Source organism: Perna viridis, chromosome 9, assembly GCF_037379345.1.
Source record: "Perna viridis isolate PV_CMFRI_1.1 ecotype Kerala chromosome 9, ASM3737934v1, whole genome shotgun sequence".
Classification (NCBI taxonomy): Eukaryota; Metazoa; Mollusca; class Bivalvia; order Mytilida; family Mytilidae; genus Perna; species Perna viridis.
The window spans coordinates 12,552,474-12,571,850 of record NC_142453.1 but is presented as its reverse complement, the minus strand read 5'-3'; the positions used below and the strand labels follow the sequence as shown (position 1 = coordinate 12,571,850).

At 33.7% G+C, this 19,377-nt stretch overlaps 1 protein-coding gene across 1 annotated transcript; it reads right to left on the bottom strand.

Moving 5' to 3' along the window:
* Positions 1 to 16,476: 16,476 nt before the first annotated feature.
* LOC148606818 (acetylcholine receptor subunit alpha-type unc-38-like) lies at positions 16,477 to 18,051 on the bottom strand. The gene has a single exon (XM_088546380.1). It carries the CDS (start codon positions 17,894 to 17,896, stop codon positions 16,718 to 16,720), a length of 1,179 nt encoding a protein of 392 aa, XP_088402506.1. The 5' UTR covers positions 17,897 to 18,051; the 3' UTR covers positions 16,477 to 16,717.
* Between the last annotated feature and the right edge of the window lie 1,326 nt (positions 18,052 to 19,377).

The following is a 19,377-nucleotide window of genomic DNA, read 5'->3' as shown; positions in this document are numbered from 1 at the left end:
TATATATATCTTTTGAATGCATTTTCCTGCATATCTTTGAATATTGTACAATCAATTTCTAAAATTCCCTAACATTGTTAAATTGTAGAAAAGACTAGTTCTAACAAATGGTAAGATAACTGATGACCTTAAGGAATCATATGATAAAATTCAATAAACCTACGTATGATTCTTACAGGAGAAAGATACTAAATATGACAACATCTCTTTAAAAGGGTAAAGTTTGATCAATGAACACAGGGATTAATTTTTTGAAATTTAGTATTTCATACAATTTGAAACCATTGGGCAACCAAAACATTATTATAACTTTAATACTGAAACCCCCTTTTTTTATTAGTTATAAAGCTTGACTATGGCTAATTGTAAATAATGTTCAAAAAAAATTAGTACGAAAATCTCATCAATGCTATTTTTTTATCACAATAACAAAACGTATTGGTTTAGATTATGCTAGTATGCTGATAAGCAACATTAAAAATAACAAAAAGTGCGATACATTTTCATTGCTAACAAATACAGGACAAAGGTTGAATAAAAAGATTACACCAATAAAAAAAATGTAAAATGGATTTCATCAAAACATCAATTTAACACACCAAGCAATCACAATTATGAAAATGACTAAAACATATTTCAAGATGCATATACACTCAAATGTATTTAGAAGTAAAATCATGTCAAAATAAAGTACTAAGCATAGAATGTTTTATAAATTGACAAATAAAATATACATTTTATACATTCTATATGTGAAAGAAACTGACATTAAAACATTGTTGCTATTAATGCATAGAGACAAACAAAACTCTGTAGTTAAGGAGCTATTAACTTTCAGTTCAAATCCATGTTGAAATACTTTTAACACAAACAGTCTGTTTGTTAACAATTACTATTCATGTAGAAACTCATAATCTCATGGACTCATATTGAAAATATGTAAATGCATATTTTTGATAACAGCTTTAAATAAGTACATTTCATAAACAATGGGAATGGGGACCGTGTCTAAAAGGCAACAACCCAATCAGAACCTTAGATACCTCCCTCTCAATACCCCACATCACAAAATTTGCACTTTTTTGAAAAAGCAAGCCTGACCCTCTCAAAATGTGACAAGATAAATGGAAAGTAAATATTATATCCAGCTGCTACAGCTAACTAATCATTCAACAAAGTTTGAAGAAAAAATATTCAACAAATGAAGGCACTATCCAGGCACACTTAAGGATGGGCAGGCTCAAAACTAAATACCCCTTCAACTTCTATGTATAACTATTTATATTGTGATTCACAAATAATACACACAATTATTTCTTGGCACTTTCAGTCAAATGCATTTGAAGTGCAGCCACACACTCCGCACTGCACCCATGCATCTTTAATTGGCTTTTGACAATCAAGCATGTCACAAATTGTCCTCTGTGCCTTTGGTTTTCTAGATGTTTTAGGATTTTCTTTGTGACATATTCTCTCATTACCAGAGCAGCCTTTTGGGTCAATCGTATACCCTTGAATACCCTTGGTTAAAGCTAGTGCATTCTGAAACAAAAATTGTATAATTAATATAGCAAGATATTCTCTTTGGATTAATTCAGGTCTGAAGCTGTCAGTGGATGCTTTTAGTACTGTATTAGTACTTTATTGTTAATTGTTTTCATGCATAATTTGTTATATTCCCTACTTATACATTTGACTCAGTCTTCTTCTGAATTGATTGATGGTTAGATGGATGGTTGTTTGCTTAATGTGGAGTGACGGGTCAGATGCATATTAAGGACAAGATCATAAACATAATAAATGAATACTAACCAACACACTGAGCCAGTTCTTAATGGGAAGGGCACAATTAAAAAATCAATTTGGTAAAGAATGTTGATAGTTATGTTCATTATTATGTCCTCTGTCCTATACCTAACATTTAACAGGACTAAACATCTAAGTCAATATATCAAACCTATTGTACACAGATTTTGGTTGGGGCATTCTTTATTTCATTATTCCATACTCTACACAAAACACTAATAAACTGGCACACAATAATAATTTATCTGCATGTGTAAATCATATCATGGTTATCTTGACCATAAGTATAAACAGTCCACAGCAATGGCCATCTTTTTGTTGACTAGATTTTAAATTTCCACTCTTCCAATTAGCATCATTAGGATTTTTCCAATTTTTTGCCTCTGTCCTAAAACCGGTAGTAGCCAATACGAGGGGTTGACATCCAAATGGTGGCGACAAGAATCACTCTTATTTAGTTTGCAGGCAAAATGGAGTACTACAGATCAATTCTGGCGAGGGTCCAAGAAATGAACCCTACCACCAACAAAATTTCATTTTTTCGACAGTGGAAACTCGTGACCTCTTTTAGCTTTCAAGTCATCATTTATTAACAAACTACAGTCAAACCTCGGTATCTTGAACTCCAAGGGACCATTGAAATATGTTCGAGTTATCAAGAGTTCGAGAAATTGAAGTTCGTGTATTTCCGGATTTTTTTCGGTGCCGGTCCGAGTTCGACTTTATCGTTAGAAATTACATACTTCCTACGAAGTTGTGTTAGTTCGTGAAGATTATGTTGATTTGTGGAAATTAAAAATGATGTGTTCGCTTTTAAAAACGTTCGAGTTCCTTGGTCAATAATTTGTTTTCATCCGATTTTCTTTCATGCTTTTATCATACCGACTTCGGAACATTCTCGAACAATCAAAACTTCCTAATTAGTGAGGACTTAAATTGTACCTGTTATTAACTAAAATGACACTGATTAATGATAGGGTTTCAGTTTTTCACACCTCTTATAACCCAAGCTGACAAAATTGCTGACGAGTTCGAGTTAGTGAGGGTTATTCTCTAAGATTTATACCAAACGGACAGACTAGTTTGTTTGAGTGTTCGAGAAATCGAAGTTTGAGAAATCCAAGGTTATTTATATTGATTATATAGAAGAAAATTTTGGTACTTTGAATTGTGTTTGAGAAATCCTGGGTGTTCGAGTCATCCGAGTTCGAGCGAGTTACGTTCGACTGTATATATCAGATAGCTTCTTTTTAAAGCACAGTCACACTGCTTGCTAATGGATACAAATTGCGCTTTCCTAAACTAAGATTTACATTGCCAGAACCGATAAAGCGGAACCAGGTCCAATCCCAAACAGATCTAGGTGTAGCACGACAAGGGTTAAATTGCATACCACTGCAAAGCTTGGAAAAAGGACTTTCAAAATCAGTATGCTAAAAGTAGGATGATCATTTTTCTCAGATATTTAGCTTGAATAAATAATATTGAAAATCCACATTTTTACATTGCCTGCTAACCGAAGCATGGAGACAAATTAATCACACAACATTCGTACACTTCATTCTCAGCTTTATTTTGATTACCTTTGATCAACATACAATTGAATTACCCCCAATGTTGTACATATTTGTCATAGTTCCCATTCATGGAATCCAGTATTGATACCGATTTTCATGGAATATTTGCTGCCAGTAATATCCAGTGGTTTTGACACTTGTTGATAGGCATGAAAATCAAAGTGTATCTTGAGAATTTAACCTACAAGAACCAGATATATTTCAGCATGTGTGTTATAAATGCAAAAACATGAAACTTTAACATTGAATTTTCAACAGACCATGACTGCGGGATATATTCCTAAAATTTGCCTGAATTTGTGATAAATTATGGTAATGCATCTGCACACGGAATATCATTGACCTAGCATAAGGGGTTCAAGTTGAAATTAACTTATCAGAAAACATAACTGAAGATTGTGGGTGCTATCATTGCCGCCATCGCTGGAATAGCAAAACCTAAGTCTTGCCTTCCGTGACTTCCGTTGCACTTAACCAGTAACATACAAAATATTTTTCTTTGTTTCATTTGGTTACTGGCAGTAAAAAAAATTACATAACTCCTAGTCATTATCTTAAAATTTTAAAATACTACATGTTGTACAAATGAGATACTTATCTTACTGTAAAAAACCGTTTTTGCTCCCAAAGGACTGCCACATATGATGGCAGAGCGAAAATATGACCCTCTTGTTCTAATTTTTTTTCACTCTTCAAGATTCCCATATATGCGTTTATCACCTGAAATGAATTATTGTAACTTAAATTCTGAAACTAGGATAACTGGAGGAAATTTGTAATAATATAGCTTTGACTTGGCCAAAAAATACATACCAATATGTCGTAAAGTTTCTATATAAATTACTTGTGGACATAATCCAATTTTAATTTTTTTAATTCAGTATTCTTGTTATCTACTTTCCGCCCTGGAACCATGCATTCAAGCACACATTTGAAATGTTTATTTTTCCTGCAGCCAAAAAGAATTGAAAACCATTAAACAAGTACTATCTTTAAAAAAAGATAGCCGACGCGGAAAATTTTGATCTATCTCTTATTATTAATTTTCTACATTTCATTCAGAAAATAACGCATGGCACGGCAAACAATTTCGCTACAGTTTTTTTTTCGAAAGCCACTAAGTTATCAGTATCTGGCCAATGGAAAAACAGAATTGCGATCAGGTGACTTGCGTTTCCATGGAAGAGCGTCTTTAAGGTAAAAGGGTAAAAACTGTAAATATAACGACTGCGTCAGAAAGAGATGATTCCGCATAAACACATAACCTTTTCAGTCAGAAGTTTAAGATTTATATCAAAGCTGCAGAGACTAAGTCCTACTTCTAAATATCACAGCACTCCTTTCAGAAAGATTTCCTCTGCAGAATATATATTACGAATGTAACACTACTCTGCAAGGAAATATAGATTTACCTTATCATTAAGCCAAGTAGATCTTTCCCCTCTAACATTTCACCACCAACATCATATCTAACTGATCTATTTTTGTACAACATGTATGGGCAGGATTTTAGAAGTCTATCACATTTCAAGTCTTTTATGAAATTCCCTAAAACAAATCAGAATAACTATAAATGAAGGGTATAAATGAAATTAATGGTTCAAATTTACATTGAAGATTATTTGCTATTTTTTCTGAAACGAATCTTAATGCAAATAAAACAACAAAGTATAAGAGTTTATAAATGACATATATCACCTCTGTTAGATAAACATAATAAACAGTTGTCACAAAATTACACATAACGTACCTTCTACATCTTCAATATTACATTCCTGGTGTGTATCAATGATGTCTAGAAAGGAAATAAATCATTATCAATATTATGTAACCGGTTACTTATTCATCATACATATATCATTTTGCGGTATGTGAACAGGACAGTGGCATTCTAATAAAAAAAATTGCAACAAATGATCAAAATTACTTCTCACTATTGAGTTAAAACATAAACAGCCACTGAACAGATGAAAACATAACCCATTTCACAAATTTAAGGAGTCAAGAATCCAAGATATCCTATAAAATATTGATATTCTTAACTCGTATCTTTTTTCACTTATGCTTTTCAAAAACACGTCTACCGCAATATTGTATGCAATATAATATCAATGTCATGTGGCAAAAATGTGATACCAAATTCACTCCAAACAATTGCTGAAATACCTTTTAAAGATAAATTTGGTAATTAAAAAAAATAGATGTTTTACAGTTTCCACCTTGATTTGTAAGAGACTTCATAAGATCCTCAAAAGCATTTTTAGCACGTTTGTCTGTTCTTTTTGGATCTACTTCAAGTTGAAAAATCCCCCATCCACTGAAATATAAATCACACATCTTTTAGTTATAGATAATACATTTTTGTCACAGTATTACATATTACATACCTTCTACTTCTTCAGGTTCACATGTAAGTAGTAGTCAGATTTGTAGTTATTTTTAGTATGAAAACATTCGTACAAATGAAGACTCAGTTTTTTTACTAGACAGACAAACTGTGCTGGACTAGTTCAAAGAAGCAATAACCCGTAGAAAGGCAAGTTACCACACTAAGAAACAATTTTTTTTACTTCTATCCAATCAGTCATCACTTCGCCTCACAAAGCTGCAAGCTTAGTGGAGTAACAGAGCCTAACATTTTAAAGTCTTTGGTGTGATGAGGTCTGATATCAAACCCACGATCTCCACATTTAAGGCATTTGGCTACCACCTGACCAATGATGTTCCACACTTGAGCAGGGTAGGCTACTACCAATAAACAGAGTGCATCCTCATATGATATCAAGTTGATCGAAATTAAAAAGTAACTCTCTTCTATTTGAACAAATATTTTTAGTCAATACATTGCTTGTTTATAATTATGATAAAACAACTTTATAGACATTTAAAATATTATACTGATGATATACACGTACTGGTACTGAAAAAAATAATATTTATAAAGTGAGTGATAAAATATCTGAATAAGAAAAAATACAAACTGTATATAATAATTGAGTACTTACTATATGCACTACTGTCTGATTAAAAAAAAACTTTGTATCAGTTTATGCATAAAGGATAAATATTGTCTTACCCATCTTGGAAAGAATATAGAAAAGAACATCTACTTGACACTGTGGTGTAAATGACACAGGACTTATTCTTTTTACTATATGTAAGAACTTGGTTGGATCATCCACAGCAGAATCGCAGAATCCAAAACAGCATCTCCTCTTTTAGCGGGTACCCCTGGTAGGTAATGCTTTTACAATGAGGTCTTCCCATTCTCTTTCCTGTAGGTTTTTCATGTAATCTTAAAAATTGGTTATTGAAAATATTCTGGTAATGAATATTAAATACAAACATGCATAACAGTTAGTGACCAAGTATTCATTATGGAACCAGTTGAAGATTGCAAAGAATTCTGTGTCAAAACAACAAATAGCCTCGTTTAAAAAAGTGCAAAGCCTGCTATTTTTATAAAAATCAGGTGAACGGAGCGAAAGGTAAACCTGATCTGTAAGTCATCATGGTGAAAAACTCACATATATACCCGAAAAAATCAGCTTTATATATGAAGACGTTTAGAAAAAAGTCTATGTAATGATTTGTTGAGGAATGACGGAATGATGGACAAGGTGATAAAATGAACATGGAATGGTGATGAAATGAAAAATGGGATGGAAAACAAAGAAAATTGGATAGACAAATTTTAATTGCAACTGAAAATAGGGAGATGAGTTAAGCATCAACAGGTGTGAGGAACATGTCATCTTTATCCATCATGGTGCACCACTACGATTTGCAGTCAGGTTCTCTGCATTATGACCTGACAACTCCAGCATGTAGTATGCCAGTGTTACCCCACCATCACATTGCTCTATGATCGGAGCACTCTAGCCTCTAGCTGAGCAGGGGTTTAAACGCTGTTTAGAGGCCTTTTATGATTTGATTCTGATCTTAAATTGCTAATTGCATAAAAATTAAATTACTACTATTGTAAATAAAGATTTATACACACTCCCTGCTTGCATCTACAAAGAAATCATCTATCAGCACCGACATCAAACCAGTTATACTTTTCACATTGTATGGGACCAAGTAATCATGTTTGAAAACTTTATTTTGAGCCTCGACACCCTTGGTGGTGTTTACAACTTATGTCAACATCTCATCCCAGTAGGCCCAACCCATATCTGCAAAATAATTTAAAGACTGATTAATAAAAGTTAAATTTTTAAACAGATTTAAGGACATCAATAAGTAATTCCTGTTTTAGAATTAAGATTAAACTTTAGAATTTTAGAAACTTTGTACAAGCTAATGAAGCAGCTAATAATGAATTGGTAGTGTGATCTAAATACATAAAGTACATTTATTAAGCTGAATGTTTTTGGAAGTAAAAAAATATTTTACTGTTATCCTCATCTGAGATTTTTTTTCTTACTGTCTTATTTCTTATCATCATTATTTTATTCTTTTATCTGATTGTTATAAAACTTTTTCGATCCATTAATTCTTTTTTCTCCGCCAGATGTAAAATTGCATTTACATGAACTTTGTTGAATAAATGATCTAAATTGTAATTTCTTTCCTTCTCAGTCAAGGGATAAACTCAGTCTCCTTGGGGAAAGTCATAAACATGTATGTTATATCAAGTGTGTGTTGGAAGGTCTAATACTTACATCCATATATTTTATTTCCCACGTCTTTAGTCACACCATATATTAAATCTTAACATTAGGAACATGGTGGTTATTTAAAAAATAAAAGAATAAATTCAGACACCTTGTGCTTGTCATTTGCCAACCATTCTTTCTCTATGTACATCTTCAAATTGTGATTCGACTCCCAGATTTTGCTGGGTTTTAGTGTAGATAAATTTTTGTTGAACTCATCCTCTGTTATGGACTCTGCTACACTCTGTCAATAATATAACAGACTAAATCATGCATCAAACTAATGAAGAAAATATGGATAAATTACTGTCTAGAAATATGTGCAATAAATTCTTAGCATACGGAACAAATTAGAACAGAATAAAATTGTCAGTTTTTCTCAAGTAAGTGGGTGAAAATGGGTTTTGTGTTCTGATTTTCTTAGATATAAAGAAGAAATTCATGTTTTATAAATTGTATTTATAGAACAAATGTAAGTAGAAATACTGTGAGCAAAACTCACTTCAGGAACATAGTTACATAAAAATTCATTAAACAGTTTCGGATGAGTTGCCTTTACATGTAAAACAATCTAACAACAATCTAAGTGTTGTGTGTAGACATTTTACAACATGTAGATTATGATATAATAATCTTAGGATGATGTATTCATAAAATCACAATCTAAGTGTTTTGTATTCACATTTAACAACAAGTAGATTGTGATATAATGAAATAAAGATGATGAATACTTATAATCACAGTTTAATTGTTGCGTGTAGACATTTTACAACATGTAGATTGTGATATGATGAACTAAAGATGATGTGTTCTTATAATCACAATCTAAGTGTTGTGTATTGACATTTTACAACATGTAAACTGTGATTTAATAAACTTAAGATGATGAATACTTAAAATCACAATCTAAGGGTTGTGTTTAGTCATTTTACAACAGGTCGGCCAGGTGTACTAGTGATATGTTAAGTTTAATGATTTGAATAACCATTAATATTTTCTTTAAACTATACTCTGGAAAAAATCTCACTCAAGTATAATGCTGCACTGCAGCCCATCTTTTTTGTCCCTGTGTTTCTTTTATTATATGCAGCTTGAGGGTATAGATGGTCATCCTGATTCTCCTAAAAAAATCTCACAAATAAAAACATATTTTTTTAATAAAACAAAACTCAATTAAATGGTTGATATTTGAATACTTAATTTACAATTTATTAAAATCTTACAAAATTGTTTTAGCTTTGTTTCTTCAATCAATATGCATGGCTATTCTTAATGTACAATAATTTCACTGTCCCAAGAATTTGGATGAAAACAAAAATCAAATGTTATACCACAATTTTCAATTGTTACATCATAATTTCTATTAGAATCATTGATCTTAGGTATTAACTTTTCATTCTTTTTTTGTCTGTAATTTGGCCCTTGGTGACATTCTATCAAACGGTGACCAAGGATGAAAAAAGGGGGATCCTGGACAGGAATGCGTGAGCCATGGGTGACAGCACCATCATCTTCCCAGCGCACAAAATGCTGCACTAAGCATTGTTCTGAAATAAAATTAAACAATGAGAGAATTACAAATAAACATATGTATTTGGATTTAAATATAATCTCAGTTATGTTTTCAAAAATTCTATATTTTTTTCGACCTTTCTCTTTTCCCTTCCTTCCTCCTTCAACCATAAAAAAGAGATTAGTCAGAATAATTCACAACAATGTTCATTTACAAAATAAATCACAGCAATAGATCTTGTGACAAAAAAAATGCGCATTGAGAAGAAAATATGGAAAAGGATATTTCTTTACAAAAGAATATGCCTCACCATCTAGCGAAAATTTTTCAGAACTTTTGGTAGTTCTTGGTACTGCATAACTTGTGGAGGTAGCTGAAGAAAATTCCTCCACAACCGAATTAGCCGTCTCCAGATCTTTAACCCATCCATAGTAAGGGCTTGTGTGTTTAATGAACAAGTCACACGATGGAATGTCCTCATCGATGGAATCACCAGTGACAGTGCTGGACATAACCTTAAAAAAAAACTTTAAATGTATATTCAAGTGTTGTTAAACGAAGAGTTGAATCTGTACATGAATGAACATCTATTATGTTGGTCCCATAAATGTCTGTCGGAGGGGAAAGTGATATTTACAATTCAGTAAAATAATTTTGCAAGTTGGAAATTCACAATCCAAATGTATTTAATGAAAATGATGGTACCCCATTATTATCTTTTGATCCTCCTCATTAAATGTAAGAATTAATTGGGTATAAAAGCCATCAAACTTACTTGTTTTTTTTTACAATTAAATTGCCCGCTTCTTAAAGTTCTTCATGCAGTCAAAGTGAAAATAACTTTCGAACATGCGCAATGATAATTATAATATTCCCTACAAACTCGAGTCCATTTCCGCATCACATTACAATCCACCCGTTGTAAAAAGACGTTCCAAAAGGTTCAAGCTTTGTTTAAATAATGACTTAAAGGCACCAAACCAGAAATGTTTACAATATTTACATTTTCTTTATAACAATAAATAATAACAATGCACATTTGGCAGAAAGAATAACATAATGTAAGTTCTGTTGATGAGGCAAATCGTTCTGAATATAACGAGGATAGGTATGGTGTATGTGTGAAAGAGATAACAATTCCACCGGGATGAAAGAGTAATCAGGGGAACCAAGATTCTAGCGGAAATCAAAAGAATAAAATCCAGAGACAAATACCAGACACTGAAAACAGATATAAGAACATAATGTAACTAAAATGATACATACAAAGTAACAAAAGTAAATGAGCAACTCCACTAAAACTTGGAGCATGGACCAGGTGCAACGGTAGCAGAAGCGTCCTCTGCTTTTCTAGAAACACCAGCCGAGTTGCTCATAAAAGTCTAGTCGGGGTAGACGAAAAAGGAAAAACAATAACACGTTGAACAAATCAGTTTTCATGGTGTAGATGCACACACTGTAGTGATGATTTTAAACTTGTAGCAACATAATCCTGTTCAAGAAGCCTAATCGTAAAAAGTCTAGCGCAATACAAAAAGTCTGCGAAGTTACGGCACGCTCTGGCACAACGTATGAGTTGTGGTATGAAAACTCCATAGGGAATGAAGGGATGTTGCCACAGATGAAAGGGAAGTTGACAATTCTGTATGAAAAGTCACCTCGTTTGTCGTATAGTTTGGTCAATAGTTTTCCGTTACCATCAATCCCTAAATGTAGTCAACAAATGAGGCTGACGTCATAGTGTCTGTAGTATCCTTTATCTCAAGTACTTTGGGGTAGATGCGATGTATCAGAACACCGAAACAAGGATTGTTTAACTTTAATACGTCATTTCTGTAGCGGAAACTGAGATTAAAGGATCTAGATAAAGAGGTTTGATGGTACATTTTGCAGATCCAGTTATGTAGCGTTGTTTGTAAGGATTTTGTTGGAGTTTAGCAATCCAGTACACAGACGGTAAATCACAATCATCGTCTTTGGTAAAGAGACTAAAAGAGGATAGCACAGATTTATGGTTTTCCACTATATTTTCTTTGGAGAGTGTAGTGGCAGTATATATCTTATCATTGCTATTATTCTCTACGTCTACCTCTGATAATAACATTGGATGTAATACGTTTTGCAAACATAAACAATGTTGTTTTGGGCTTTGTCTACTAATACGACAACATATTTCTCAAGTATAGTAGACAATGTTTTTGCTACACCGGGGTCTTTGAAAACTGGTGTATCATTGACACTCATTGATCTACTTAAAACTTTCATACGTTTCCAAATTGAAGACCTCACGGCCTTTCCCGACTCTGACAGAGGATCAATGTCTTCTTGTTCTCGTTTTATCCATTTTCTTGCATAGTCCTTCACGGCATCCTAAGGTTTTAAAAGTTTTATTAATGGAGATTAATTGAGTGTCGTTCACGGTACTTGGAACCTTTAGAAAGGACCTTACACAGAGATTCGTTTCCGATGATGATTAATCTCCCGTAACGACCTGACTGGAAGGACCATATTTGAATGGAGAGTTTGTGCAAGTACACTTAGGTGATATAGCATTGAAGTCCTCAATCTCAAGGTTTTGTAATAGCCGTTTATAATTGAAAATTTTGGATGCAATAGTTGAAGTATAGGAATATGAAATAATCGTTATTGGTTTGTCCTTGAAATATGGGAGGATTTTGTTGGTTACGTTTATGTGAATGAGGATGTCAGTCAAATTAATTGTATCTATACCTGTTGACAAACGGTAGTGGAAGAAATTATCGTTTTTCTTCATCTTGACCTTTTACACAAACTGCTTTAAAGAGTCTGTGGAATCAAATATCCAAAATGATGGCAACAAGTCTGTATAATGAAGAGGTAGGTTTAAAAACAGGAGTGTCGAGACCTGTTTTGTTAAAGGAGTGTAATAGATTGAGAGGTATAGAATAGAGTTTAATTCGAATGTAATGAAGTTTGTCAAAAATATTTTTCTACGGAACACTGTTCCTGTCATAATTTTCAGAGTACAATTTTTCCAAAATCACACTGTCTACGGCATGCAATTTTTGACATAAACATAATATTTTTAATTGACAATTTCAATGTTTTTATGTACTTTTACGGGTTTTTGATAGATTTAACAACTATTGCATGAGTCTGTAGAGTCTTTCTATGCATTTATGTCATATAAAATTGAAGTTTATATGATATTTCGATAGTCAGATGTTGTGTTCTTATTAGGGTTTATCTTTGTATTTTCAGGTTTGTACCCTTCCTGGAGGTTTATTTAAGATAGTAATGACTCTGGTTGCTGTGTCTTCATAGTACAAACCTTGATTTGGATAGAACTTGATGTCAGCTTCCAACATGTCAGATCGTCAACTTCGAACAAATCGTCAACTTACAGACAGAGGAAGGCAATTGTTTGAAGCAAATGTTATTGACTTTGGTGGAAAAGTTCGAATTGAACAAAGATATATTGACATCATTCTGCAGGAAATTAGTGGACAGTCCATTTTGGAAGGAAGTCTGGCTCGGACCTACATAAATGAACTTCAAAAACATTTTGTAGCTTTTAAACACATTTCCATAAAGTTTTGTGACTTAATGTTCGCTCAAAGGACGGACGAAGCTGAAAGAGAATTGTCATCACAGAAGCTAGTTGGACAATCAACCGAAGAGAGAGTACTGAGAACCCTAGAACTTTTGGGCAAAATTAACAACGTTCAAAAAAGACATTGCTCAATCTGAGACGGTGAACATTCAATCACTGGAAGAACCAGATTTCAACTGTATTGAGCCTCCTCAAGCATTTAAAGACCAGACATCAGAATTACAGGAAAATTGCAAAGACATTCCTTTTAAGTCAAATAAATCATGCTCAACAACATCAAGTGCGTTGTTAACTAAACAGAAAATGAAACTTGAAGCTGCCAAAGCATTCTCATTTGTGGGTGTGGACACATTTGGACCTTGGCCCGTCGCTTTCAAACGTACTCGTGGTGTTCAAACAAATCAAAAGAGATAGGCCTTGCTTTTTACGTGTTTAGTGTGTAGAGCGATCCACATAGAAGTGATAGAAGAGCTTAGTTGGGCTTCTTCATAAATGCCTTACGTCATTTTATATCAATCAGAGGCCCAGTTAAACAATTTCGTTCCGATAGGGGTACAAACGTTGTTAGTGGAGCTTCAGAACTCAACATGGAAACGGAATTTGTTGAAAAAGATTCAGTGAAGTCATTTCTAACGGCCAACAGTACCATTTGGAAGTTTTACTCCCCGCACAGTTCTCATATGGGAGGTGTGTGGGAAAGAATGATAGGTGTTTCGAGAAAAATTCGAGACTCAATGTTGCTCCGGGAATCAACCAAAACCCTATCTCATGAGGTGCTTACCACTTCACTTGCAGAGATCACTGCTATTGTGAACGCTCGACCGTTAGTGCCTGTATCTACAGATCCAGCATCCCCATGTGTATTAAGTCTGTCAATGCTACTGACACAAAAATCTCAAACTGACACTGATATATCGCTCTCGTCATTCGGTACTAAGGACATATTAAGATCGCAATGGAAACGAGTTCAAGGTCTCGCTGAGGAATTTTGGTCACGTTGGCGCAGAGTACCTTCACCGTTTGCAAACTCGACAAAAGTGGACTGAATTACGTAGGAACATGGTTAAAGGGGACATTGTGTTAATTAGAAACAAAGAGTCGCATCGCAACCAATGGCCGGTAAGAGTTGTGGAAAAGACATTTCCAAGTACTGATCTTAACGTACGAAAAGTGCAAGTACGAATTGTGCGCGAGGGGAAGGCAGTGAGCTATGTCAGACCTGTGTCCGAGTTAATATGGTTGTTTGAACCTGAATAACATATTTGAAACCCTTTCTCATGCATTGATTCTAATTGAATAACATTGATTGCTATTTGAGGAATTTATTTTTGTTCATTGTACATATTTTATTTTTGATATTAGTGATTTCAAGTATGAAATTAGAGGGGGAGTGTAATGTCATTCCGGAAAGTGTTCCGTCTTCGATTTTTAATTACACTCTTTGTTTACATATGGTCATGCCGCCCGGCAATCCCAATCTTTCTATTTTATGGAGTTCGATCCGCCACAAGGTGAGTTGATAGTTTTTGTTTATGATATTGTCTTTATAATCATTTAAGAAACCGATTATGTGTGGGTTATACCATGCTTTCATTATTTTCAGACGATTGAAGTGTCAGGTCAAAGGTCACTTTCATTTTCGTTAGTTCTTTGCCCAAATCCCTTTATTTGTAGAAGATTTAATGTTCTTTTTGTTGTAATTATTATCCCATTCAATTTGGTCCATTTCTCCCTGCAAATTTACTCTGATTTTAATTTGCTCCGTCAGTTTGTCAAAAATATTTTTCTACGGAACACTGTTCCTGTCATAATTTTCAATTTTTCCAAAATCACACTGTCTACGGCATACAATTTGTGACATAAACATAATATTTTTAATTGACAATTCCAATGTTTTTATGTACTTTTACGGGTTTTTTGATAGATTTAACAACTATTGTATGAGTCTGTAGAGTCTTTCTATGCATTTATGTCATATAAAATTGAAGTTTATATGTTATTTCGATAGTCAAATGTTGTGTTCTTATTAGGGTTTATCTTTGTATTTTCAGATTTGTACCCTTCCTGGAGGTTTATTAAAGATAGTAATGACTCTAGTTGTTTTGTCTTCATATAAGTCATCGTGAATTCTTGTATAAAAGGTTTTGTTCGTAAGGGTACTAGTGAAGAAAGAGTCGGATGTTTGAATATTGCATGTTTTGCAATTTTTAATTCCACAATATGATATTGGATAATGTGGTTCATCACCGTTGTAGTCAAATATATCATTTAAAGTGATGGAACATGGTTGAATTACTTTGAAATAGTCAGAAGTTTTGTACTGGAATAGATGGCCTACAGACTGATTGTGCAATTAAGTACTTTTTGATGGAATTGTCGGGGCACTATCCATACCAGATTGAGCATGGTAGGATTCCCATCTGGAGACTCCAAAGCCTTGCAAGACAACAGTGTGTCCGGTCTGTTGTCAGGTTTGGACCTTTTGAGACTGGGCGACGTTCGAGCCAGTTTTCCATTAATTCCTCCTGTTAAAACCATTAATTATATTACTGAGCTGATGATAATTTCGGGGACAAAATCCATCCGCAACGGTATCGACCCAGTAATCAAGGGAACCAAGATTCTAGCGGAAATCAAAATATTGTTATTCAGGGACAAAGATCAGACCTGACAAACAAACACAATAAAGAACATAAAGTAACAAAAATTAAGCATACAAGGTAACAAAAGTACATGAGCAACTCGGACACCACTAAAACCTGGGTGCATGGACCAGGTGCACGGGTAGGGTAATGTCAACCCTGGGCTACCCATTGGTCTTCAATGAACGACGAGGAAATCCTCATACCATTGGAAAGGGTGCAGCTGGCCCAAAAACATCATTATACACAAGTACATCAAAAGAATTGCCCCTACATGAAAAATAAACTAAAGGTGAAAATGAAACAGGCAGAGGCCAAAAATTCTGACTCTTGACAGGCGATAAAAATGCGACAGTGTCAAATTATTTTGGCATGATTGCAACCTCCCCCTTCTAAAATATGGCCACCACTGTGGGAAAATTACACAATTAAACACGCTTAAAATCAGTTCAAATGGAAATTCCCAATGGAGCATTGGAATGGAGACAATGGGGAATTGGGGATGGTATATGGTACAAATGAGAAGTTTACACCATTCAAGAGCTGTAATTCAAGAACGATAACTCTTGCAATGTGTCTCATTCATACATGTCCACAATCTCTATACTTTTTATCTCGAAAGTTCATGGAAAAATATTCATATAATGTGATTAAATTTACAATATTACAACATTCAAATGTTCGAACAAGACCACCTTATTGTATAGCATGTGTAGCTTTCAACAGATTCTCCATCACTATAATTGAATTAGCACAATAAAACAAGCGAAAATATAAGAATAGAAAAAAAATAAAAGTGAAAAATGAGCGATAAGAACATATATGTAAAATATCAAGAATATTTGTAGTCGTCGTTAACTTTACATTTACTTTTTTCCACTGTTTTAGTTCCAAAAGGAAAGGCAAAATACTTTAAATTTATAACACTAAGCGCATGTAACATAGTAAAAGTATGAAAACTCGGTGAAAAAAATTAAGCAGAAGACAATAAGAAGCCCTTTGTTTAAACGCGCGGCAAATGTCTTCCATTTCTCTGCTTCACTTAGTTCATTGTTTTTAATGGGTTCCACCGAGTTGTTTGATTTATGTTTCCATTTCAAGACCCAGTCAATCCATTTTGGAGGTTCTTTAGTCGTCTTGATATATAGATAGTGGAGCAGAAGAACGCAAACCGTAATCACAGTACTGAACACCATTTGGAGCAGAAGAAACGTGTTAAAGTGTGACAGGGAATCTGTTGCCGGAAGTTTGTCTGCTACCATTGTCATAAAAACAGTCAGTGTTAGAAGCATTGTGACCGAGAATGAGATTCTGTCCGATGAATCGAGAGGAAGAAAAAATACCAACAGATTCGCAACACTGATGATATATACAGGCACGACTAAGTTCATTGTCATAAACATGGGCTTCCTTGTTAGTTTTATTGTATATGTCAATCTTGACCACGAAAAGCCATTTTCAACCACGGTTTTTACAACAGAAGTGTCCTTCATTTTGAACTCAGAATGCATCGAAGTGTATTTGACGTTTATACCGCTTCCAACTGCAAAAAGTTCAAGATCTCGCGTCGGTTCTGCAGCATCTATTTCTACTATGCACGCATGTGTATCAAAAGGGAATTTTGAAATGTCGCTATTGCACGTTGTTTCCCAAACACCTGAACTTGAAATGCTTGCCGCCCCGTTGTCAATAAAAGTGACATAAATCATTTTACTGTCAAAATAGTTATCAAACTTGTAGACTGAATGATAGGAAATACCATTACCAAGCACAATCTTTGGAACCCACACATCATGTATAGACAGTTGAGCCATGTCGAGTCCTCCATGGTTATTTTTATCCCACATGATAATCTCATCCCACCATTTTAGATCAAACTTTCCGAGAAAAGTCAACACACCCGATTTCTCATCGAAATCTATCACTGAATTTATACAAAAATCCACACTAACGTTTACAGGATGGGCACTCAAAAGTCTCGGTTTTACATGCCTTGTATAGTTTGTCAAAGCTGAATCGTATAGTTTCCTTGCAAATTGATAATTCATAGCAATACAAGTATTAAATAGCAAAAAGAAAGTACCAAGACACCTCAAAGATTTCATGTTTTCTCTGTCTGGAAGCACTATCAATTCAATATATTTTACTGTTTTCAAGATACGTTTTCATTCTCGGATACGGTGTTTTTGTTCCGTGACTATCGTAGCAACTCTTGAAATGTCATTAAAATTCCTGCAAATTACGAACTTAATAATGAGCTTTAGGCATACACTAACGCGCAGCATAAGTAATGCAAGTAATTCCTCAATAATTCTCGACCGTTTTAATTGTGTATATAATGTCACGTGATTTTAGTATGCTGTATAATGATGTATTGATTCGGCTGTCTAAAATATAATGCCCTATAAGGTTCTTGCAGTAAATACTAAATGTCCATTTTATTGTACTGTTATACGAATTCTGTATTTCTTACTGAATTTTGCTAGTTATGATTTTAGTATGCTGTATAATGATGTATTGATTCGGCTATCTAAAATATAATGCCCTACAAGGTTCTTGCAGTAAATACTAAATGTTCATTTTATTGTACTGTTATACGAATTCTGTATTTCTTACTGAATTTTGCTAGTTATGTTTTATTTGGGTATTCATTAATTTTTAGGGCAGAGGTAGACATTCCGCTCTTCATAAATTTAAAGCAAAACAAACACTACTCATACCCCCAAGTTTCAAATTTATCATAACGTAGTGTTGAACATATCGTTTAGGAGATCGTATCAGGAAGAAAGACAAACAAAAAAAACACTATTTATAATTTCAATTTTAACGTCCTTATATAAAAGAAAATGAAGTATTGCAACCTTGGTAAGAGTATTACTTAATAATTTATCAAATACAATTCAATTTGTCCTGACATGCAACAGCAAATGTTGCATTTTGAAATGCTTCTTTATTCGGTAATGGCATTTTATAAAGTTACTTTACCACAAAGTATTGCCTTTCAATTGTTTTATCTTATACATTTGCTTTAGCCTCGATATGTCTGCTATTTGCTCTAAGTGATCATTTGAGTCGTTACTCGTTGATTGCAGTAACAAAGTAATGATGTGGAAATAAACGTATTGTAGATAAGAATCAAACAGTAACCTTATGACCACCAACTACATTTAACACGAAGTTTAAGTAAAACAAAACAATAGCATGAGAGCACTGACTAGCCTTCATCACGAAGTTCCACTCACACAAAATAGTAACATGAAGGCATCGATTAGCTTTCAACAAGAAGTTTGCATTGCACAAAACAGTAACATCGGAGCACTGACCAGTCATTCAACTCGAAGTTCGACTCTCACAAAAATAATTGAAACAAATTATTGACATTATATTATGAGACATGAAAATGCAATTTGGTTTATGAAAATGAAAAATTAATAAAATTGAGATATATATAAGTATTTATTTGAATAGAATTTGTCCTGTGAAAACTTTCATTTATCATTAAGTTATATACCATTTTGTCTTAGCCAGCATCTGAGACCTGCATTATATTTAAATCGCTTTCTTAAGCTTATTGATAAAGTTCAAA